The 25,563-nt window shown below is 41.6% G+C and overlaps 1 protein-coding gene across 14 annotated transcripts in view; it reads right to left on the bottom strand.

The window, feature by feature from the left end:
* Window positions 1–25,563, bottom strand: part of LOC101737039 (adenosylhomocysteinase-like 1) — a 43,431-nt gene that overhangs the window by 6,809 nt on the left and 11,059 nt on the right. The window contains exons 1-11 of one of the 14 annotated variants that reach the window (XM_062673684.1): window positions 23,096–23,220; window positions 16,041–16,083; window positions 15,293–15,446; window positions 13,548–13,738; window positions 12,294–12,432; window positions 11,480–11,650; window positions 9,625–9,757; window positions 8,757–8,883; window positions 8,310–8,387; window positions 6,590–6,769; window positions 5,111–5,278 (exon numbers count right to left, since the gene is read on the bottom strand). In XM_062673684.1, the coding sequence (XP_062529668.1) occupies window positions 5,111–5,278; window positions 6,590–6,769; window positions 8,310–8,387; window positions 8,757–8,883; window positions 9,625–9,757; window positions 11,480–11,650; window positions 12,294–12,432; window positions 13,548–13,738; window positions 15,293–15,374 (1,269 nt within the window). In that variant the 5' untranslated portion in view covers window positions 15,375–15,446; window positions 16,041–16,083; window positions 23,096–23,220. Of the gene's footprint in view, window positions 1–5,110; window positions 5,279–6,589; window positions 6,770–8,309; window positions 8,388–8,756; window positions 8,884–9,624; window positions 9,758–11,479; window positions 11,651–12,293; window positions 12,433–13,547; window positions 13,751–15,292; window positions 15,507–16,040; window positions 16,084–18,428; window positions 18,506–22,983; window positions 23,261–25,563 lie in introns of those variants that run through there. The other 13 variants (XM_062673645.1, XM_062673658.1, XM_062673654.1 and 10 more) reach the window with 13 other exon arrangements.

The raw sequence follows: 25,563 nt of genomic DNA, 5'->3' as shown, positions 1-25,563 counted from the left end.
GAAAATTTTAAATATTTTCACAAAAAAACGAATCAAGACAGTCGCTCTATTTACAGCGCGTAACGAAAAATCCGTCCGATCCAGAAAGAGCTTACTCTTGTACAAGCGAACAAACTAGAAGACGAGAAATGATTCAAAAGCACCGACATTCGCCAACATTCGCGGGGTCGATCACCGCGTTTGACATAACGCGTACGAATGAAACTATTTCTGAACTCTTCAATCACTTTCAAAGTCAACCAGTGCGAAAGAGACGCACGATAATTTTTAACGTTGGCTTTCCTAATTACAATTCTCCAAAAAAAAAGGGTGCGTGTACTTATGTACGCGCGTAAGAAGTTATACTTTATTTTTATTAAAATTTTTTTTTTTTATTCAAATATTAATCAATTTGAAAAATAATCAATTAAACAACATCCTCAGACATCCCATTGGACATCCCTTTTCTTGACATCGTATAAATTCGGTAATTCTCGGTACGGTTCGGAAAGTTCACCTGCGGCTATATTCAGACTCGCCAAGTTACGTCGGTCGTATTGTAATGAGCGATTTAGTGGGCAGCTTCATTCTGTTAATTTTGTGTCACGGTGCGCGCGCATCGTAAAATTTCACTCATCATACATCAATTTTTCATAACGCGCCTAAAGAAGTATAACTTAAAAAAAAATAGCGTTCCACCGAAGTATATTTAGCTTCTGCTCTCGATTTACTCAAATTTAAATTTTCTTTTCCTTGTCGCATGGCTCATAATTAATTTTTTCCAACTACCCTCATATAAATAATGTTCCTTTGATAGATTTCGCTTAGTATTGCTGCAAAATCAATTTCTTTCGTTTCATTAAACTTTCGACTGTGATTCCTAAATTGCAATTTATTTAAAACATAATAAATTTTGATGCAAATTTGGCATATCTGTGAACATCATTAAATTTCAGCACGTATTTTTTTGCCTACGAAGTATTGTAAAGGTATATTCGAACCTCATTATCTCCATACTATGGTAAGCTCAGGCCACTTTTGCGCTGATGACGATGCGCCTTTTTTTTTTAATCCTTAGATTTGTGGACGACCTCACAGCCCACCTGGTGTTAAGTGGTTACTGGAGCACATAGACATCTACAACGTAAATGCGCCACACACCTTGAGATATAAGTTCTAAGATCTCAGTATAGTTACAACGGCTACCCCACCCTTCAAACCGAAACGCATTACTGCTTCACGGCCGAAATAGGCGGGGCGGCGGTACCTACCCGTGCGGACACAAAAGGTCCTACCACCAGTAAAAAACCTGACCTCATATGTATCGACGTCATCTACCCTCAAAACTCAGTAATTACATTTCACCCTAATCAATTCGAGGCGTGTGTTGAAACTGAACAACACCCCGTAGATCGGACGGTATTTCGTTACACCCTGTACATTCGGACGCGACATTCTAGGATTGAACCTACTTCTCGCGTCTCTGGGTCTCTACGCGACTGGTCACGAGTCCATCGCTGCTTTACAAACAATAAATTTTAATTAGATAACGCTTCTTGATCGCTTACGTGCGGGCGCTGTGTAATCTTTCAATCCAAATAGTTATAGTTTCTCATTTATAAGTTCATATCGACGCTTGAAAGGCAAACTTGACTAAGCGATAATAACTGCTTTGTACATAAATGATAGGCAATAACCGTATTCGATGCGCAAAAAAAATATATTTCTTCGGACGTCGGGTGTAAGAGTGCAGGGGAGTCGTTTAGTGGGTGGGTCCTAAAATCCTTGGGCCCGCGGTCTGCTCACAACACCATGCAGACCGTTGAGTCTCACATACCCCGCGCGCCCCTTTTGCACGAGGACCTCGTAGGAGATTCGGCCCTCTACCCGAAAAAAAAAAAAAAAAAAAAAAAAAAAAAAAAAAAAAAAAAAAAAAAAAAAGGTAGATTCGTTAAAATAGTTTGTTTTCAGGTATTTCAACTTTAAATTAGTCTAATGTAAAGTTCACGTATTGTCGCTTAGTCACGTTTGCCTTTCAAGCGTCGATATATACAAGTAAATGTCGTGCGTAAAATGATACTGCAGGTTGATGAGATGAGTGTCCCTAAACTGGTTAGTGGTGGTAAGACGTTTTGTGAGTCCGCGCGGGTAGGTGCCTATTTCTGCCGTGAAGCAGTAATGAACTTAAGTTCTAGGGTCTCAGTAAAGTTACAACGGCTGCCCCACCCTTCAAACCGAAACGCATTACTGCTTCACGGCAGAAATAGGCAGGGCGGTGGTACCTACCCGTGCGGACTCAAGAGGTCCTACCACCAGTAAAAAGTCTGATGACGAAAAGTAAAGTTGGACGACTCGTTTAGAAAGGACATTCGGCTGGATACCTATGTATATATTGGAATCCTTTTTATCATTGTGTATGTACCGATGTACCGATTAGATAGGCGAACAAATAAATCTTTAGTGAATATAGGAATGGGGTCGCATTATTTTTAATTCGAGAATAGTAAAAACGGGAATGAAGAAAGCGCGAATAAGAAGCTTTTACTGACCACCTTTTTCGTACGAACACTACGTGGACGGCCAGATCTTTTATTGTCACAAACAGAGGAGGTCTCATTTCACCTATTAATAGCCCGGTACACAAACATTTTACTAATACCAGGCGTATGGAGCGTTTTAAAAATTGCATTTGGCTCCATACCTGCTTTGTGTAATGCAATCACAGCGATTCGGTTCTCTTTATCACCCCACTCGATTTTAATATCGCAAAATATTGTACAATGTATTGGCGCCAAAATAAGAAAACTCAATGAGCAATCATATAAAAATGACAGATTCCAAATTCAAATGTAATATTTTGTTTATTTTGAATTGTAACAGTATTTATGGCCAGACTAAGTATATGTATTTGGATATATACAATTAAAAAAACTCAATACATAATATATACAAGCTCCCGAAATTATGATACATAATTTTAGATTCTATTTACATTAAAAATAATGGTTTTCATGATTAAACAGCGCCCTTACGATTAATCATCAAACTAGCCAATCTTGAGCACTCGTGAGCACGAAACGTAAACACGGATGGTAAAAAGCATGCACTACATACAGATTTACCGAAAGGCTTTAATACACAGACCACTGGTTTCTATTACCATTAATAATGTAGCAAGCAATGTACGAGGTAGTAATTTCTTTTTATTGCTTGGATGGGTGGACTAGGTCATAGCCCACCTGGTGTGAAGTGGTTGCTGAAGCCCATAGAGATCTACAACGTAAATGCGTCACCCACCTTGAGATACAAGGTTTAGTCTGAGTATAGTTACAACGGCTGCCCCGCCCTTCAAACCGAAACGCGTTATTGATTCACGGCAGAAATAGGCAGGGCGGTGGTACCTACCCGCGCGGACTCACAAAAGGTCCTACCACCAGTAAACCAGTATCACCTGCGTATACATAGAGCGTAACAGGAATAAGCATAGGCTACCAGCGAATAGGTAGGGAGAAAAAATCCATTATGCTTTCAATATGCAAGCTCACAAACATAGCAAGGTTAAATCGTCAAACGTGACTTCATTCATCTTTACTGGTGGTAGGACCTCTTGTGAGTCCGCGCGGGTAGGTACCACCACCCTGCCTATTTCTGCCGTGAAGCAGTAATGCGTTTCGGTTTTGAAGTACGGGGCAGCCGCTGTAACTATACTCAAGACCTTAGAAGTTATGCCTCAAGGTGTGTGGGGCATGAACATTGTAGATGTCTATGGGCTCCAGTAACCACTTAACACCAGGTGGGCTGTGAGCTCGTCCACACATCTAAGCAATAAAAAATAAAAACGTCCAATAACTCTATTAAATTAAACCCTCACGATTTTATTTGGACGTCATTTAAAATAATGCTGTTTCAAAGCCGTTTAATAACATTACAATTGATTACAAGTTGCCTTCAATTTATTCTGTCCAATAAAAAGCATTTATTTAATCGGGTACATAATATGTACGTAATAATCGGTATGTTTTTCTAATAGAACGCTGGCAACACTTGCAAAACAAAAGCCGGTTGCCATATTGGAAAAAAAAAATTAGAAGAAAAATTAGTTGTTGTTGGAAATCGAGTAATTATTTTACTTGAAACCCTACATCGTAAAAGTACATTTAGAACCGATTATAATTGTTACTTATAAACACGTTGTACGATAACCAACCTTATAGTCATACTGTCAAGGTTTAGTTTAACGGATATTCGTATTTTTTTGTTCTTTATCGAACATCGACAGCAAACGCGATAATGTTGCTTATGGTAATAAAAATCAGTGGTGTGTATTCGAAATAAATAGCTACTAGAATTCACTTCTAGATCTAGACATCATTGGTAAATCTGCGAATACTTTGTACAATACGTAATAACAAAATAACAAAACGGTATACGATTTAATCTCGTGGATCCCACTTCCCCCAACCCCCCTCCCCCACTTTCCAAGACAGTCTGGTCACCAGTACTTCCGTAGTGAAGCTTTAATACATCTGACATTGACTCTGTCTACAGTCCCCGAAAGACCGAGAGCTCCGGTAGCTACAAAATGTACAGTAAATAAAAAATCAAAGGTAACTAATTACTTCCACTCCGAGATTAAGCCGTAGACACGTTAGCCGAAAGCATCTAAGGTTAACAAGTTCATTCAGTCGTTCTTTCATTCACCCATTCTTTCATTCGTTCACACCAAAATACCATGTATCGTCTACGTATAACTAAAGTACCATGATATCGTATATGCATAACTAAAATACCATGATATCGTCTATGTACAACTAAAATACCATGATATCGTCTATGTATAGGTAAAACACCATGATATAGTCTATATATAACTAAAATACCATGTATCGTCTATGTATAGCTAAAACACCATGATATCGTCTATGTATAACTAAAAAACCATGATATCGTCTATGTATAACTAAAATGCCATGATATCGTCTATGTATAACTAAAATGCCATGATATCGTCTATGTATAACTAAAACACCATGATATCGTCTATGTATAACTTAAATACCATGATATCGTCTATGTATAACTAAAATACCATGATATCGTCCACGTACAACTGGTCCGTGAGTCTACGCACCTTGTACCTCTGGTTGGGCGCGTTGTACAGCTCGATGAGGGCCAGGGCCTGGGTGGCCGCGGTCACGGACACCACGAACGAGGGTAAGGAGGAGCAGCAGAGGTTCGCTAGTCTCCCTTCGGCCAGCAGCACGATGCGTTTGCCGTTCGGCCATATTATGTGGTCCACCTGGGAGAAGTACAGAGTTTTGTGGAACTCCCTGCCGCGCAGCTAATGTATTCATGAAGAATTCCACCATCAACTGATTCTCCATTGCATGGCACAACGGCTGCCCCACCCTTCAAGCCGCATTACTGCTTCACGGCAGAAATAGGCAAAGCGGTGGTACCTACCCGTGCGGACTCACAAGACGTCCTACCACCGGTAATAACGCAAACTATAATTTTGCGAGTTTTGAATTTTTATTACACGAAGTCATTCCTTCACTGTGGAAGTCAATCGTGAACATTTGTTGAGTACGTATTTTATTAGAAAAATTGGTAGCCGCCTGCGGGATTCGAACACCGGTGCATCGCTCGATACGAATGCACCGGACGTCTTATCCTTTAGGCCACGACGGCTTCCCAAAATGGCAAAACGGTTGCCCCTATCCTTCGATCTTGAAAGCATTACTGCTTCACGACAGGATTAGGCACGATGAGGGTACATACTTGTGCGGGCTAACACCATAAATTACCCAAATTATTATTTTTGCGGACTCAATTTTCATTACACGGCGTTTCTCCTTCGGCGTGAAAGTTTTTCGTGATGGTATTTAATAGAATACACCCGCTAAGTATGCAAGTTGCTGATCACCGAAGGATATCCTGTGAGGAACGCTTGGAAGGCAATTAATAGGATAGACAAATAGGCAGTTTGGCAGATAGGCGATACTTGTCGTGGTCCTTGTTTTTTGGCCATTTTTGGCAGACGAGCATACAGCCCACCTGGTGGTAAGTGGTCACCGTCGCTGATGGACGTCAGCAATGTCAAGCCGCTGCCTACCATTAAGTACTCTCCACAAGCCTCGTTTGAAGATGTCATAGCGCTCGGGAAACACCGTGGAGGGGAGCTCATTCCATAGCCGGATGGTACGTGGCAAAAAAGATCTCTGGAAACGCACTGTGGATGAACGCAGCGGTTCCAGATAATATGGATGAACTCTGCTCCGGTGGCGGAAGGTGCGATGATAATAAATAATAGTTTAAAAAAACTAACAAAATACGCTTTTATAGAAAATCCAACTAAAAAATAGAAAATAAATTTTAAACTATTATTTATTTTAATTTTTTTTTAAATATTTAATTGTCATCGGTCCTTAATAAGTATACCATATTTCGAGTTAATCCGACGTTTTGAAGGGGGTCAAAATCATGTTCAAAGATTCCGTTACAAACAAACATACTTATACATACGTCTGAAGCTAATAAAAGCGTATTAAAAAAGAAGATGAGGGGATGGATCATCTCGAATAATGATTGTGGAGCGGCTCCTAGTTACCTGGCTGCGGACCCTCTCCCACAGTAAATCTGGGGTCTTCAGGGCGTACACGTCGATCTCGGTGTTGCTGTGGCCCATGTTGCACACCACGCAGCCATTCTTCATCCTCTCCATGTGCTCCCGCGTCACCACGCCTTTATTTCCCGTCGCCGTGATCACGATATCCACCTGCCTTATGACCTATCAACGTATCACATACAAGGTGCTCAATATACTGTTACGCTTGCAAGAGTAACGCCATCTAGCACCGAATAACTGAAACGAATACCAAAGGATCTAGTAACATTTAGAACGCTCGAGAAGTGCAACGCCATCTATTGTCAGATAGCGGAAACGCGCATCGAAAATATTCGACTTGTGAGGAATGTTCTCGATGATTCTAGGGATGTCGTATCGACTATAAAAGCGTTGTAGAGATGGCACGAAGTCAGTCAGTAATCGAAACTACTCGAAGCGAATCCGGAGAAGTGAATTGAGAATTTTAAACTGTTCGTTAAGTGTTCCAAGTGTTGAATATAATTTTAATTTATACTTCGGTAGAATTTTTATTTATCCCGAACCCCAGCACATAACAATACTAGACTTCTTTTTTTATTACTTATATGAGTGGACGAGCTCACAGCCCACCTGGTGTTAAGTGGTTTACCGGAGCCCATAGACGTGTATAACGTAAATGCGCCACCCACCTTGAGATATAAGTTCTAAGGTCTCAAGTATAGTTACAACGGCTGCCTCACCCTTCAAACCGAAACAATACTAGACATTCTACGGCAGCGAAACGTTGCCGGTCCTCGGAAGACATGTCCAGCAACTGCGCGTCATTGAAATGAAGATGCTGCGGTGGATGTGGGACGCGACCAGATCGCATTCGTAACGTGGTTGTAGGACGTCTTGCGAGTCCGCACGGGTAGGTACCACCACCCTGCCTATTTCTGCCGTGAAGCTGTAATGCGTTTGAAGGATGGGGCAGCCGTTGTAACTATACTGAGACCTTAGAACTTATATCTCAAGGTGGATGGCGCATTTACGTTGAAGATGTCTATGGGCTCCAGTAACTACTGAACACATGTGGGCTTGTCCACCCATCAAAGCAATAAAAAAACATACAGTCTTGAAGTTCGTGACGCAGCTAGTAAGCTGCAGCAAAGGCGTCTCCGATGGTACGAGCCACGTAAGACCCCACAGACTACGTCAGAAGTAGTTTTTTGTTTTTTAAGGTCAAGGACCGAACCCCTCCGAGGTCCCCTAGCGGTATGTGGGACTGGTCATGCGACTGCGAACCGCGAGCCCGCGGAGTTTTAGGGTCCTACCACACTAAACGACTCCTCTGCGACTCTCACAGCCGATGTCCGATCTCCGTCCGGAGTCAGAGCCCGATCAGAGTAGAGGGTTCCCGCGATCAATACTACAACCAGGAACTTCAGAAACACATGCCTTCTACGTACCAGGTCCCAAGATCCCGCGGTAATGAACGCTGGTTGGACGTGGTAAAGGCGGGTATGGACGAAAATAACCTCATTCATAAGGATGTCGATGACCGGGCAAAGTGGAAGAGTTTAAGTAGGACAGCGGAAAACCCTAGACCCTATGCCCTATATCTGGTACTAGACCCAGAAAACCCTAGGAAGAAGGACACAGGAGCTTGTGCAAGTTTTTTTTTTCTATGAAAGTCCGAAGGGTCACCACTGACCCTTCCTGCGTACATATGGCTCACAAGTACCTCGTTGAGTTTGACGACCCGGAAGCCGTCCATGGCAGCCTGCAGGGCGCATATCGGATCGATTTCCGTGACGTACACCTGGAAACGGATGCGAATGTTAGCACGCGTGTTTGGGACGCCGTTGTACAGGGTGATGTTTTTTGTTTTAGTAAGGGTGGACGAGCTCACGATTCGCTTAGAGTTAAGCATGCAAACCACAACCCTGCCTATTTCTGCCGTGAAGCAGTAATGCGTTTCGGTTTGAAGGGCAGGGCAGCCGTTGTACTGTTAAAACTGAGACCTTACGACTCATGGCTCGAGGTGGATGGCGGCATTTACGTTGTAAGTATCTATGGGCTCCGGTAACCACTTAAAAACGGGGGGTCCGTAAGCTCTTCCACCTATTTAAGCAATAAAAAAAGTTTCTACTAAATCAACAATGCTTGTATTTTTGTTATGTATACTCACCACGCACCCGAGGGCCTTGAGGGCCTGACAGCATCCCTTTCCTACCTCCCCGTAACCGCACACCACAGACTGTTTGCCGCCAAACATCAAGTCCGTGCTACGTTTTAACGCGTCTATTATGCTTTCTCTAAAAAGAAAATTAATTTTTAAAACAGCACCATCTACAAAAATAGTTTCAAAAATAAATTGGTTCAATAAATTTAGATAGATGGCGCTGTTGGACAGTCCGTTACAGATACCGTCAAGATTAACTGATGAATGTACATGCATATAATAGTAATTTAGAATTTGCTATTAAACTTAATATGGTCATTTGGACATTTTGCTCTAGACATTAACAACATAAATCGCCCAATTTAAGACATGAGTTCAAAGTCTCAGTTGTACAGTACAACGGCTGCCCCACCCTTCAAGCCGAAACGAATTACTGCTTCACGGCAGAAATAGGCAGGGCGATGGTACCTACCCTTGCGGACGCACAAGAGGTCCTACCACCAGTAATTGCGTAATTTATAAAAATTCGCAGGATTCATTAGGAAAATTGTTACCAGCCCTAATACTGTCACATCGTTCGATACGAATACACCGGGCGTCTTATACTTTAGGCCACGACTTTCTAACAAGCGTAAAGAGCTTGGAGCGGCAGAGCATTACTCTCATCGCTTCTTACCAGAAATAACCTTGATTTTCCTAATCAACCAACTGTCCCTCAAACTCCCAGCGGTAAGTGTCGCCATCCTGCCCATACCTGTCATGAAGCAGTCATAGGTACCCGCCTAGATATCGGGACGTCCGTCACACAACCATCATACATCACGATGATAAGTCCTACCTCTAAACCAAAGACTAATGATCAAAAGGCGCTCACCGACATGAATATAAATTATCAAATTTCGTTTTCGTCACAGAGTCATTCACGTTCATCGCCGGCACGCAGAGCTTGCCCGCTTTACTGAGCTGATAGAGCCGATGGACTCCCGTCACGCTCTCCTCTACTATACCTGGTGGAAGAGAACGGCTCGGCATTAGCACAGAGCTGCGAGAGTTCTCACAGCAGAGCCAAGCGGTCAAAGAGCTTTTTTTTATTGCTTAGATGGTTGGACGAGCTCACAGCCCACCTGGTGTTTTACTGGAGCCCATAGACATCTACAACGTAAATGCGCTACCCACCTTGAGATATAAGTTCTAAGGTCTCAAGTATAGTTACAACGGCTGCCCCGCCCTTCAGACCGAAACGCATTACTGCTTCACGGCAGAAATAGGCGGGGTGGTTGTACCTACCCGTGCGGACTCACAAGAGGTCCTACCACCAGTTAGCTGCCTAAAGACTTTTGGTTTATAAAGGAGTGGCCACCCCACTCCTTTATAAACCAAAAGCCCGAGATCCTGGTCTCACCCATGGATCACAACTCACAAGGGTCAGGTGGTGTGGATATTTCGGATTTACTACTATTATTATTTTTATTGTCCTTGTAAGCATCGGGGATACGGGCCACCTGATAGTGAATAGTTTCCGTCGCCCAGGGACATCAGCAATACTGGGGACAGAGCCAACCTGCTGCCTATCAATTATTTACTATTATTACATCGGAATACTTCACGATACACTGAAGTGTCTTGTTCGTCGACATTTGAATATTTTTCTAACTACCGTCTAATTTTCTATAAAAAGAAATACTTGGAATGCTCGATCCGCTCTCTGCTATACTTTAAGATGCGATCCTTTATTACTGTGTGCAAAGAAACGTAAAGGCCAAGAAATTTTACTGGTGGTAGGACCTCTTGTGAGTCCGCGCGGGTAGGTATCACCGCCCCGCCTATTTATGCCGTGAAGCAGTAATGCGTTTCGGTTTGAAGGGTGGGGTAGCCGTTGTAACAATATTGAGACCTTAGAACTATATCTCAAGGTGTGCGGCGCATTTACGTTATAGATGTCTATGAGCTGCAGTAACCACTTAACACCGGGTGGGCTGTGAGCTCGTCCAAACATCTAAGCAATAAAAAAAATTTTTTTTACAAAATTTGACGGTAGTTCGCACAGTATACTGACATTCTTCATGGCAAGTATTCGAGTAAAGATCCCACTAAGCTGCGTAAAAAGCTGCGTACATCGACAGGGCGTTAAAATAATTTTGACCACACACTAAAGCTTTGTATTGAAATAGAGTAAGGCGCTTTAAAAGAATCCTTAGCAGTATACTAGCTCTAATGTACCTGTTGCAATCTTGATTAAAAATAGCATTCTATGTTCAATGTCTCTTGTGTTGAGGGTGTCGGAGGACGCACAAGAGACCAGGACGAGCAGACCCTGACTTCGAAATGTCTATATCAGTGTTTCCCAACCTTTTTGGTGCCATGGCCCACTGTAACATTTCTAAAATTTTTATGTCCCCGATACATAATATCAAATATTAAAAAAAATATTTATTCACTTAAGAAACTTAAACGATATGTTTTAGGAAGAAATCACTAGGAAATTGTTATCTGAACACAATAAGTAAAATTTCAAAACATATATTATAAAACTGAAATTCTAATTTAAAATAATTTTAATGCAGATTTTCTATATTCATTTAGTGTGATTTTCCGCCTTAATTGCCCCCTTGTGGGGCGTGGGCCCCACGTTGGGAAACACCGGTATATATCGAGGGTACCGATTTCGGGAATCTAATACCCAACTATCTAACCACGTCCGTATGCAGGCTGTCCCTGTAATATTACACCTTTGATATTCTTGAAGGCGGCTCCGTGTTTCTTGAGCATGAGGTGCGTGGCATCACCTCCGTCGTCTAGGATCATGTTGGGCTGCCACGTCGCCGTCGGGGTGCAGCACTGGTCGATGCACCACCAGAAAGCCTCCTCGCTTTCGCCGCGCCACGCGAATATCGCGTAACCTTTGAAGCATTGACAATTTGAGGGGGGTCGTCCGAGGGGGTTGGGGGGAATCTCTGTTGTTTGCTTTGCGTAAGCAGTCTCAGGTCTCGTATGGGATCTGGGGTCACTGGAAGTTAAGATTCGGAGACCAAGAACCGTTGTAGTCAAGTAGTATCTTACTACAGATAGATACATGACGTTCTGCTAAAGTTAATGAACTTTTCCTTGAACTATCCTCGAATACATAAACCAAATGTATAGGGCAGTGATTCTCAAACTCTGTGCCGCGACATTCTTGTATGCCGGCAAACTATGACATTAAGAATTATTATCACAAGTTACTTTACATATACTATACAGGTATAAGTAGCTTTTGAGCTTCGTCAAAAGTTTGAAATGGTTCAAAATGTGCCGCGAAACAAGATCGAGAATCACTAATATAAAATACAAAGTTGCCAGATACGATTTAAAACATAAATGGAACGCAAATTTAAAATTGTCACACGGCACGCAATGGAACACAATTAATAATTAGGAAACGCTCGGGGTCGGTGACCCTGTCAATTTACGTTTGGCTATTAATAAAAAATAGTTTAACTTGGCAAACGATTAAATTTTTTTTAACTATGAGGCCCGATGATTTATGAATGAAATCGAAATTACCCGCGTGCGCTAAGGCGGCGGCCACTTCGTTCTGGGTGCTGTAAATGTTGCAGGCGGCCCAGCGCACGGTGGCTCCCAACGCGGCCAGGGTTTCAATCAGAACCGCTGTCTGAGCGTTGATGTGCGTACAACCAACGATCTGAGAACAATCGAACAGTTTTGAAGTCGCCGTGGCCCAAAGGATAAGACGTCCGGTGCATTCGTATCTAACGATGCACCGGTGTTCGAATCCCGCAGGCGGGTACCAATTTTTCTAATGAAATACGTACTTAACAAATGTTAACGATTGACTTCCACGGTGAAAGAATAACATCTAAATTATAATGTGCGTAATTACTGGTGGTATGACCTCTTGTGAGTCCGCACGGGTAGGTACAAAAAAAAAAGGTACCACCGCCCTGATTATTTATGTCGTGGAGCAGTAATGCGTTTCGGTTTGAAGGGTGGGGCAGCCAACTAAATCTTCGCATTACTGCGCAGTACTCAATGTCAGAGCTTAGAGACGTGACGATCTAGAGCCGCAATGAAATTAAAAGTATGTTTAACTAAACTGTATTGGTTTTTTTTTTGACTTAACAAAACCATAGAGCTACTGCGTTCGTCCACAGTGCGTTTCCAGAGATCTTTTTTGCCACGTACCATCTGGTTTTGGAATGAGGTCCTCTCCACGGTGTTTCCCGAGCGCTATGACATGTCCTTCTTCAAACAAGGCTTGTGGAGAGTATTAAACGGTAGGCAGCGGCTTGGCTCTGCCCCTGGCCCATGAGCGACGGTAACCAAACACCATCAGGCGGGCCATATGCTCATCTGCCTATACGGCAATTAAAAAAAAGACCATAGCCACAAATTTCTTAGCTTTAATCGCAAAATTTTTTTTTTTTTTGCCTCCCTACAGCTAGAATCCTCAAGGAGTTATACTTAGCTTCACCGGGTCCTTTTTTTTATTGCTTACATGGGTAGACGAGCTCACAGCCCACCTGGTGTTAAGTGCTTACTGGAGCCCATAGACATCTACAACGTAAATGCGCCACCCACATTGAGATATAAGTTCTAAGGTCTCAAGTATAGTTACAACAGCTGCCCCACCCTTCAAACCGAAACGCATTACTGCTTCACGGCAAAAATAGGCAGGGCGGTGGTACCTACCCGCGCGGACTCACAAGAGGTCCTACCACCAGTAGAAAAAACGTTCGCTGCGTTTCGATATCGTTTCCTACGATTCAGTTGAAATCAAAGTATCAAAATTGACAGTACCTTGGCATCTTTCAAAGGTTTATCGTCCTTGGCTCTGGCACGCAGTGCCATGATCCCTGGCATCTCTTGCTCTGCGATCTCAATCTCCCGCCGACCGAAGGCGTTTTGCTCTATATTCCTCACACAATAAGGTGGGTTGGGCTGACCGGCCGCTATGGCTTTCTCGTGGGGCTGTGCTCCTTCGTCTTCATCTGAAGATGACCCTGGAAAGATTGAAGAGAAACTTATCTAACATAGACGCAGAATTCTAAGACGAGTAGAAGGAGGCTTTTTTTTTGTTGCTTAGATGGATGGACGGGCTCACAGTCCACCTGGTGTTAAAGGGTTACTGGAGCCAAAAGACATCTACAACGTAAATGCGCCACCCACTTTGAGACATAAGTTCTAAGGTCTCAGTATAGTCACAACGGCTGCCCCACCCTTCAAAACGAAACGCATTACTGCTTCACGGCAGAAATAGGCAGGGCGGTGGTGCCTACCCGTGCGGACTTAAGAGGTCCTACCAGTAAGGCGTGCTCTTATTATGATCTGTATTACAGAATATGGGTCTTTTGAGTCTTCGCAAAACCTTATTAAGTTTTTCCGGTGTGAAAAGTCTTATATACCATTATTGCTTAGATAGGTAGACGAGCTCTCGGTCCACCTGATATTGAAGGGTTGCCGTAGCCATGAGACATGAGGTCTGAGTTACAACTATCCTCGTAAAAACGAAACGAAAACTTTCAGAAACGTTGGAAAAAATAAGTATAATTGCAATAAATTCTTCATTAAACCGTAAAAGTAATTGTAATTGGACACGCGAAAGCCGAAGAAAATATTGAGTCACAATTGTTTATTGTAACTCTTTCAACTCTTCAGACCGGAGCACCAAGCCGGTTCGCGGCTGTCGTTTTTTTTTTCTTTTTTTTTTATTGCCCTCGTTGGCAGACGAGCATACGGCCCACCTGATGGTGAGTGGTTACCGTCGCCCATGGACTTCAGCAATGCCAGGGGACAGGGGCAGAGCCAAGCCGCTGTCGTATCTACCACCCACGCTGAGTCACAATACATCCTACCGCCAGTCTTTGATCATTGCGCAATTGTTTATTACACGATGTTATTATTTCATCTTGTAAGTCAAGGGATTCAAACACCGGTACTTGATGCTTTTAGAGTCTTTAAGCAGCGGTTACAGCTCTCCTCAAACTTGTCAATTAAGACAGAGTTCGAGTTGTGGAGTAGCCCATAGAGACGGCGATTCCGATCCGATGGTGGATTCAGGGAAGCACTGCTCTTGCTTGGGTCGACGTTAGCCATTCTCTAGCTCTCAAGCTGAGCCTCTGAGGCCACGTACCGGTCTGTGAGTAGCTAGAATAGCCCTTAGGCTACCAACATACAAGCCACCCAAAAAAAAATTTTCTGAAAAGTTTTTTTCCTACCTATGCTGATAACCTTGAGAGGCTATTTCAGCTTCTCTTTGATTTGCAGGTGAGCTCACGGGGCTCTAACAGGAAGTGTTGCTAGCACTGGTTCTAGCAAGAGAAGCGCTTCGCAGAATCTACCACCGGATCGGAAACGCGACCCACTGAGAAGATCCGGCGAGAAACTCAGTGGGCTGTGTCTATGAGTTAATTCACTCGTCGAGCCCTTCGTCACAAGCGACAGGTTCGACGAGGACGGTGACCGGAGAAAACAGTGCCATCTATCAATGGACCACTGAACTAACACGAACTCTCCTGATTTTTTTAAATGTTACAATTACTTACATTCGCTCTTTGTCGAAATCAGAGAATGCCGCTTCTTCACGCTTTGTTTTGTTTCGCCTTTTAAGATACCGCCTTTCGACATTTTTATTATTGCAAAACTTTTTTGCGGTATTTTTTTATTTAATGAATACTAACTTCACCCGCGTCGAAATCACTTTTATAGTTGTGCTGATTAGTAGTAAAACTAAAGGTAGCTTATGCTCTTTCCTAGCATCTATATATTAATACGTGAAGCAAAAACTTTGTATCCCTTTTTACGAAAATTGCGCGGACGGAGGAGTATGAAACTTTCCACACTTATAGAGAATATATATCGGTTTGAAGGGTGGGGCAGCCGTTGTAACTATACTTGAGACCTTAGAACTTGTATCTCAAGGTGGGTGGCGCATTTACGTTGTGGATGTCTATGGGCTCCAGTAACCACTTAACACCAGGTGGGCTGTGAGCTCGTCCACCTATCTAAGCAATAAAAAAAAAAAAAAATATAGAGAAGAAGTGCATAATGCTAATTTTTTTTTTAAAATAATGCATAAAAGATACATTAAATCAATAAAGAAAACATTACACACACTGCATACCATGTATCTGACGCACACAAGCATGCATACTATTTATTGTTAAACTTTTGTTCTTGACGTCTGTTGTCAAATTGAGATTAAATATTATTTGTTTTTGTTAATATTTTTTTAGTGATTATAGAAGTGATTATAAAACTATAAAATACAATCATAATAGTGTACAAACTTACAATTCCAATTAATTATAGCCGAATTTCGACTACTGCGGGACCACTAGTTCAATTTAATTTTGTACCAAATATCGTAAAAATCGATTGACAGGTTTAGGCGTGAAAACTCAACAGACTCGTATTACTTACTATATTATCTGTGTGCTTAGTGCGAGTTTTTTAACGTTCTCGTTACCGTAAAAGTTAACTCAAATTTTGTATGCAGTTGGAACAGCGCCCCTAGCGGCAAACGTATGAAATATTTTAACGCCATCGCCATCGAGAACGTTAAATAACTCGCACTAAGCACACTGTATGTATTACGAATAGTACAGTTTAGTGAAAGGATTTTTAGTATATACTAGCTGTACCCGTCCGCTTTGCGGCCTATTTAAAATTAACATTATTATTTCTCACGCCCACAAAGATTCTCATCATTAACGCCCCCGCAACCGGTGTAGGGAGTTCAACACTCATATATATATTAGCCTATCCATTAAGTACATGTATTTTCTACATGGATATCAAGTTTCAAGTCAATCGGATGCACGGTTCAGTAGTTATAACGGAACATCCGTAAAAACCACTGTAGATTTATAATATATATTAGTAGAGATAGATTGAGAGTTGAAAGGCGATTTGTTTTAAGTGAAATTTTCGCAGCTTTACTTTACTTTAAAGTTTAAAATTGGGAAAAATATCCCTCGATATCATATGCACAGTTAGCCTATGCTGCAGTCCCCGATCGTATTAATAAAGTTGGCTAGAGTTGATCGATATTGTATTGGTCGTCGATTAATGAAAACAAAAATAAACCCTACTTGGAAAAACAATTATTGTGAGGACTACATTGCACAATGACGTCAGTATTCATGTGAAACGTAAAAATACTACGCCAACACTCACTTTGCGGGAAAGGGACAAAACAAGCCCTTTCGTTTCCCAGCAAATTTGTCGAAGGCATATTTATATATTTAATGGTGGTAGGACCTCTCATGAGTCCGCACGGGTAGGTACAACCATCCTGCTTATTTCTGCCGTGAAGCAGTAATGAGTTTCGGTTTGAAGGGCGGGGCAGCCGTTATAACTATACTTGAGACCTTAGAACTTATATCTCAAAGTGGGTAGCGCATTTACGTTATATATGCCTATGGGCTCCGGTAACCACTTAACACCAGGTGGGCTGTGAGCTCGTCCACCCATCTCTGCAATAAAAAAAATTGAAGTCGTCGTGGCCTAAAGGATAAGACGTCCGGTGCATTCGTATGTAGCGATGCACCGGTGTTCGAATCCCGCATGCGGGTACCAATTTTTCTAATGAAATACGTACTCAACAAATGTTCACGATTGACTTCCACGGTGAAGGAATAACATCGTGTAATAAAAATCAAACCCGCAAAATTTTAATTTGCGTTATTACTGGTGGTAGGACCTCTCATGAGTCCGCACGGGTAGGTACCACCACCCTGCCTATTTCTACTGTGAAGCAGTAATGCGTTTCGGTTTGAAGGGCGGGGCAGCCTCTGTAACTATACTGAGACCTTAGAACCTATATCTCAAGGTGGGTGGCGCATTTACGTTATATATGTCTATGGGCTCCGGTAACCACTTGACACCAGATGGGTCACCCATCTCTGCAATAAAAATAATCCATAATTCTCCTACAACCAGTATATAACTATTAAACCAAACCAGTTATAAATGAGACACGCGCACATATCATTGTTTGCGTTAAGCATATGTCAGCATTTAAACTGGAACACATTAATAGTGAGAGCGTTCATGCATGAAACCATCCATTCCGCGTTGACGTCATTATGCAGAACGTGACCAATAAATGTGTTTTAATGTAGAAATATTTAATCGGTATTATCGTGTGTTATTAAGTTCATAAACGACTTTGGTCTAAAACTTTTTATATTTTTATTGCTTAGATGTGTGGACGAGCTCACAGCCCACCTGGTGTTAAGTAGTTACTGGAGCCCATAGACCTCTACAACGTAAATGCGCCACACACCTTGAGATATAGTTCTAAGGTCTCAGTATAGTTACAACGGCTGTCCCACCCTTCAGACCGAAACGCATTAATGCTTCACGGCAGAAATAGGCAGGGCGGTGGTACCTACCCGCGCGGACTCTAGAGGTCCTACCACCAATAACTGTGTGTGTCACCGAACCCTTGAACGGCAAACGGTGACTGGCATCTTACAATAGTTTCCTTAGACACGATCGATAACTATATCTCAGCTCTATTAATCTAATACACGACGAGCCAAAAGCCCGCCTAACCATGTAGCTTTTAAAAAAAAGAACTTACTCATTATACACACACACATGCCCAGCTCAATTTAAATACCATAAATAAAAAACAAACTTTGAAATGTGAAGTGAAATACAAATTGAACTTACGTAAAGCTTCTCTATTGTTTTCCTTATGGGCACGCAATTTGTACACGTGACTTACAATTAATTGAATCCTCCAAACCCTTATACAACAATAACGCAATGACGTCACGTTAACAAAACGAATTGTAACTAGGTACATACAGATATTTAAACGGCCGTCTGGTGTAGTGGTAAGTGACATGGTCACTACACAAGGGGGTCGCGGGTTCGAATCCCGCCAAGGGAAGATATTTGTATGATAAATATAAATGTCTTTTTCAGGGTTATGGATGTATATTAAATATATTATTATGTATGTGTATAATAAAAAAAAATACATTTATATCCGTTATCTGATACCTGTAACACAAGTTCTTTACGAACTTATCACGGGACCAGTTAACGTGGCGTGATTGTTAGTAAATATTTATTTATTTATTTATTTATCAATCACATTTCAGATTCTGCGGAGTACTGCTCTTACTAGGGGCTAGTGTTAGCAAGTTCTCTTAGGTTTAGCCCGTGAGCTCAGCTGACAGCGCGAAGCTAGACTAGCCTCTTAGAATACCAGCGAATAGGCAGGGACAACATGACTTTGGATAAACAAAATAGCAGTAGATTTGGAAGCCACAGATGTTAGTACCACGGTCTAAGAACGTGTTTCAAGATAGGCAGGGAATTGAAAGGCAAAAGGGGGGATTTAAGTTACCCGGTTAGACTCTGATCTAACCCTCGCCTAACCGGGTAAAAGGCTTGGAGGCGCACGGTTAATATGGCACAATGCCCAGTTTGGCTTTCGACCTGGATGGACTCTTGACTGAAACGGCTATACTGAATATATTTTTTATTGCTTAGATGGATGGACGAGCTCACAGCCCACCTGATGTTAAGTGGTTACTGGAGCCCATAGACATCTACAACGTAAATGCGCCACCCACCTCGAGATATAAGTTCTAAGGTCTCATTATAGTTACGACGGCTACCCCACCCCTCGAACCGAAACGCATTACTGCTTCACGGCGGAAATAGGCGGAAATAGGAATCTCAAGCATACCGTCCAATACTACACAGACAGAGACGCCTGCTTTTAAACTTATCTAAAGCGTTTGATCTGGTGGCGTATGACAGGTTGTGGGATAAGTTGTCGAATGATACAGACTTGCATCATGAGTTTGTCTCTCTCTTGAAATACTGGTATGGTAATCAGAGCAACTTTGTGAGTGGTCGGGGTCGCAATCGGATATGTATAGGCTGGATTGTGGGATAAGGCGAGGTGGCTTGCCATCGCCAAGCCTTTTTAATTTATGCCTAAGTCGTGGACACAACAATGTCAGTGTCGGCTGTTTCATTGATGATGCGTTTGTGAATAACATCAGTTATGAAGACGATATGGTGTTGCTGAGCCCATCGATCAGGGCTCTCAGAAAGCAGGTTAGGATATGCGAGCGTTATGCAAAGGAACATGGGCTCAGATATAATGCCGTTAAAAGCGAACTAATGCTATTAAAATCAAGCAGAAAGACCTATGAAACTGTCCCATCAGTCACACTCAGCGGCAGTGTCCTTAAGCAAGTATTGCAATTCATGTATCTGGGTCACTGGGTCAACTGAGACGCTTGCAGACGATGTAGGACAGGGAGTGCAGGGCTTTGTTATTCAGGGGTAATAGTTCGCGCGGTGTACCTACTGCAGAAGTGAAAGTTACTCTTTTCAGAGTATACTGCCAGTCTTTCTACACGTACAGCCTATGGGTTAAGTATACCAAGAAATCCTACAATACCCTGCGTGTCCAATATAATAACGATTTCAGAGCTCTGTGTGCTTAGTGCGAGTTTTTTAACGTTCTCGATAGCGTAAAAGTAAGCTCATATTTGTATGGAATGGGATCGTTTGGGTACCTTTGCCGCTAGGGGCGCTGTTTCAACTGCATTAAAAATTGGCCTAACTTTTACGCTATCGAGAGTGTTAAGAAACTCGCACTAAGCACACTGACGTGGCTGCCACGTCATTGCGGTGCGTCGGGGATGTTTGCGGATGCGCAAATAGATAGCTTTGCAGCAATCACTGGTAAATTACTTGCCTTATACGCCGCGTGCGGGTCAGCCGCAAAAGGTATCCACGACTGTTCGTCTCGCGAATGGATCTGGACTGCCCAATAACGCAACACTGGACACGTGTGCATGTTGAGCACTCTGGATCCAAACCAAGTTTTAGGTTAAGTTAGTTTTGACATTCATTTTTAATACGCTTCTATTAGCTTCAGACGTATGTATTATATGTTAGTATGTACCGGAATCTTTGAACATGATTTTGACCCCCTTCAAAATGTCGAATTAACTCGAAATTTGGTATACGGCTGGTATGGTATGGTTTGGTATGGTATTTGGCTTATGACAATTCAATATAAAAAAAAAAAACTAAAAAAATTAAATTCGACTAAAAAATGAAAAATAAATAATAGTTTAAAAAAACAAAATACGCCTTTATAGAAAATCCAACTAAAAAATAGGGAAAAAATATTATTATTTTTTGTTTTTATTATTTTTATTTTATTCCGATTTTGTAGATATTATTTTTATCTAATTGTGATATTCTATATGAAATGTTATAGTTAATTAATGGAATATGGATGCAAAATCTGAAGTAAATTAAATAGATAAATTATATAATATACAGCCGATATATCTTCATAATATGAGACTCACGTTGTACACTACAAGATTTTTAGACTCTCACTCTCAGAGTGGATGCATCTTAAACAGATTTAATACACTGCAAAAAAAAGGGAGGGATATTATTATAAATAAAAAAAAAACCGAAATGCGAGTTTATCTATATATTAATACGTGAAGCAAAAACTTTGTATCCCTTTTTACGAAAATTGCGCGAACTGAGGAGTATGAAATTTTCCACACTTATAGAGAATATAGAGAAGTTGTGCACAATGCTAATTTTTTTTTTAAATAATGCATAAAAGATATATTAAATCAATAAAGAAAACATTACACACACTGCATACCATGTATTTGACGCACACACGCATGCATACTATTTATTGTCAAATTTTTGTTCTTGACGTCTGTGGTCAAATTGAGAATAGATTAAATATTGTTTGTCTTTGTTAATATTTTTTATAGTGTAGTCTTGGCGAAATTTGTGATTATAGAGTATAAAATACAATCATAATAGCGTGCAAACTTACAATTCCAATTAATTATAGTCGAATTTCGACAACTGCGGGACCTCTAGTTTAAATTAATTGTTAGTTTATGTATGACACCGTCCATCAGAACGACTAAAATGACATTAGTAGGTCGTCGAACATTGTTAATATTTATTCGTATGCGCCATTCAATGATGCGGCATACTTAATGAGTGGTACACGTTTCACATAACATTTGCCATAGACGCAGACGTCACCGTATGAATACCGTGACCCGCCTTGAGGCATGAGGTCGATTAGATATTATTATACCCTTTAACTGACATGTAGGTCACCGGTGCCCTAGGCGGCGCACTGAATTACTGGTGGTAGGACCTCTTGTGAGTCCGCGCGGGTAGGTACCACTATCCTGCCTATTTCTGCCGTGGAGCAATAATGCGTTTCGATTTGAAGGGCGGGGTAGCCGTTGTAACTATACTGAGATCTTAGAACCTATATCTCAAGGTGGGTGGCGCATTTACGTTGTAGATGTCTATGGACTCCAGTAACCACTTAACACCTAACACCAGCTAGCTAACACCAGCTAAACCTAAAAGACAACAAAATTAGGCAATCCGGACGCTTGACAGAAACCGACATTACAATTTTAATTTTTTTTATTGGTTAGATGGGTGGACGAGCTCACGGCCCACCTGATGTTTAGTGGTTACCGTAGCCCATAAACCCATCTACAACGTAAATGCCGCCGCCTACCTTGAGATAATAGTTCTAAGATCTTAGTTTTTACAGTAAACGGCTGCCCCACGCTTCAAGCCTAAACGCATTATTGCTTCACGGCAGAAATAGGCAGGGTGGTGGTACCTACCGGTGCAGATTCACGAGACGAATGTTAGTAAATTCAGACCTATACAGTAACAACGATGGTCATTGAATCGGCGGATAGAGCGAAAAGAGATGACCTTTCATTTGTAAAAAACCGCTTCAGGCGATTTTGGGGTGACCCTCAAACCGGCATGCGTGATCTTCCCGACAGAAAGAGGCGGGACGGTAAACACAGTCATGTAGACCAATTTATTAAAAAAAAAAAAAGTAACAGTATTGCATTAGATTACCGCCTTGGCTAAGTAATAAAAAGGGGAAAATAGAAGTATTTCTTTTTAAATTATTAAGTAAATTTTAACGACACGGTCGGGTAACCAGCTTGAACATTTCAAATTATGTATATTGTGTTTGCTTCTAATGGAAATACAATAGATACTAGCGTTTTTTTTGTAAAATGGAAATTCTAAATGTTTCATCTAGAGGTCAAGGTTGGAGTGACCAAAAAAAACTAAACACGTATGTTTATAAAAACCGTAAATCGTAGATTCGAATTTATATAATCGCAATGCCGTGAATGAGTTTTCATAGGCTCACAAGGCTGTATATAATGGTAATCGTATGCCGCATATAAGATGACGAATCACTCGAAAAAAAAACACTACACGCATCACTATAAACAATTTCGAATGAAGAACGCAAACAATACCGGAACCGAAAACGGAAATTCGAAATTCGATTTCACACGAACTCAATTTAAAAAAAAAACAAAACCCGCAAATTCGAAATGGCAAGTTTTTTTAAACGCGTTTCGTCCGAGTCAAGCGCACGTTTGTACTGCGACGGTTTGCACAGTTTGTGTAGTTGTTATGTTACGTACGTATAACGTGGAGTCGGCTTTTTTGTTGTTGTTGTTTTTATTCGAATTACGTATTCAGTGATTTCTTAATTACATTAGTTTATTATTCAAAACGTTATTTATGGTTAAATTTAAACACGGCTATTGAACGTGCTATGTCACCGGGTATTATAAATGTTTTTTTTTTTTTTTGTGAATAGACGATTACTGGTGTCTCTTACGCCTTTCCAGTTTCACCAAGACAGGTCGGGCGAGTACGGGCTCAGCCGGGAATGGAATTAGCTAATAGCTGCCTGAGCACCTTCGGGGGATACCTAACAGCACAAGGGCAGCAGCTACATCGCGAATGAATCTACTAACATATCGAAATCACGATTTGCTGAGAAAACATCCTCTGTACCCTGTTTCTAGTTAAATGCTGTTGAAACATTGTTGATTAAATAAATAAATAAATAAATCCAACGAGAAACTCAGCGTACTTATGTATGGATTAAGTTGCACGTCAAAATATTTATCATGTTCGACGAATACGGTTCCCAAAGTGTGCGACAGGCGTTATTGCAATTCAATTGAAACTTGCACCTCGTATTGAGCTAATTCGACTAATCCGTACCAATACTATACCAACTAAAGCAAATAGAAAAATATTAAGTATTAATTCTGACTAATAAGCATAAACGTTCTTGCATTAATACTGTGTTGAGTCAATGTTAGTGGCAAAACCAACTGTAAGTAATCACAAATCAGTTGATAATACCGCTCCTTCTATTTATTTACAGTTAAGAGTTAGATTACGTGTCTCGTGGAGGATGCTATGTGTTTTTTTTTTAAATTGCATTAATGGGAGCAAAATTTAACAACCCACCCGGTTAACTTTAGCTAATTTAATTAAAACCATTAGCACTATTTGCTAGGGCTGGTTTTTTTTTAATTGCCCTTGTATGTAAACGAGAATACGACTTAGTTACTGTCGCCCATGGACATCAGTAATGCCAGGGGCGGAGCCAAGCCGCTGCCTACCGTTAGTGGTGTTATCTGGCGTTTGCAAACTATCAGGTTGAGCCCGTGAGCTCACCTACACGTCCGCGCGTAGCTGCAATAGGCCCTTAGGCTACCAACGAATAGATAGGGAAGATTGAACTTACTTAATAGATGCGCGATGTCAGCCGACAGAAAGTCAACGAACATTATCAATTCTCATCCCGATCTACCTGAACTGAACATTCACAAGGTGAGGTGATTTAAAACAGGCCACTCATCTTGAAACACGAAGTCATAATTTACATTAAAACAACGAATTTCCTACCCTTCAACTCAAAACACGTGCCAGACGGACCGGAAAAATTATTCTCATAAAATTAATAAAATACACGCTTAAATAAGCGAAATAATGCTATATTTTTACCCCAGTGATCCCTGTCCGGAAATTACAGAATACAATTATTGTCTTATCATCGATCCTTGATCGAAGAAGGACCCCTTTGTCATGGCGCCGCAATTCCAAGGAGTATCCCTGCAACCTTCCGAGAGTATCGGGATACTTGGGGTCGACATTTCGAGCGATGTCCAGTTTCGGAGTCATTTGGAAGGCAAAGCCAAGTTGGCGTCCAAAATGCTGGGAGTCCTCAACAGAGCGAAGCGGTACTTCACGCCTGGACAAAGACTTTTGCTTTATAAAGCACAAGTCCGGCCTCGCATGGAGTACTGCTCCCATCTCTGGGCTGGGGCTCCCAAATACCAGCTTCTTCCATTTGACTCCATACAGAGGAGGGCCGTTCGGATTGTCGATAATCCCATTCTCTCGGATCGTTTGGAGCCTCTGGGTCTGCGGAGGGACTTCGGTTCCCTCTGTATTTTGTACCGTATGTTCCATGGGGAGTGCTCTGAGGAATTGTTCGAGATGATACCAGCATCTCGTTTTTACCATCGCACCGCCCGCCACCGGAGTAGAGTTCATCCATACTACCTGGAGCCACTGCGGTCATCCACAGTGCGTTTCCAGAGATCTTTTTTGCCACGTACCATCCGGCTATGGAATGAGCTCCCCTCCACGGTGTTTCCCGAGCGCTATGACATGTCCTTCTTCAAACGAGGCTTATGGAGAGTATTAAGCGGTAGGCAGCGGCTTGGCTCTGCCCCTGGCATTGCTGAAGTCCATGGGCGACGGTAACCACTCACCATCAGGTGGGCCGTATGCCCGTCTGCCTACAAAGGCAATAAAAAAAAAATAAAAAAAAATAAAAAAAAAAAAATACGTGTACACATTTATAAGTTAACAGGACGTATTGAATTTGATGAAAACACAAATTGAAAGTTTA

The sequence above is a fragment of the Bombyx mori genome, chromosome 2 (genome assembly GCF_030269925.1).
Source record: "Bombyx mori chromosome 2, ASM3026992v2".
NCBI classification, from domain to species: Eukaryota; Metazoa; Arthropoda; class Insecta; order Lepidoptera; family Bombycidae; genus Bombyx; species Bombyx mori.
Note: the sequence above shows the minus strand (reverse complement) of the source record. Positions and strands in the feature narration are given on the sequence as shown.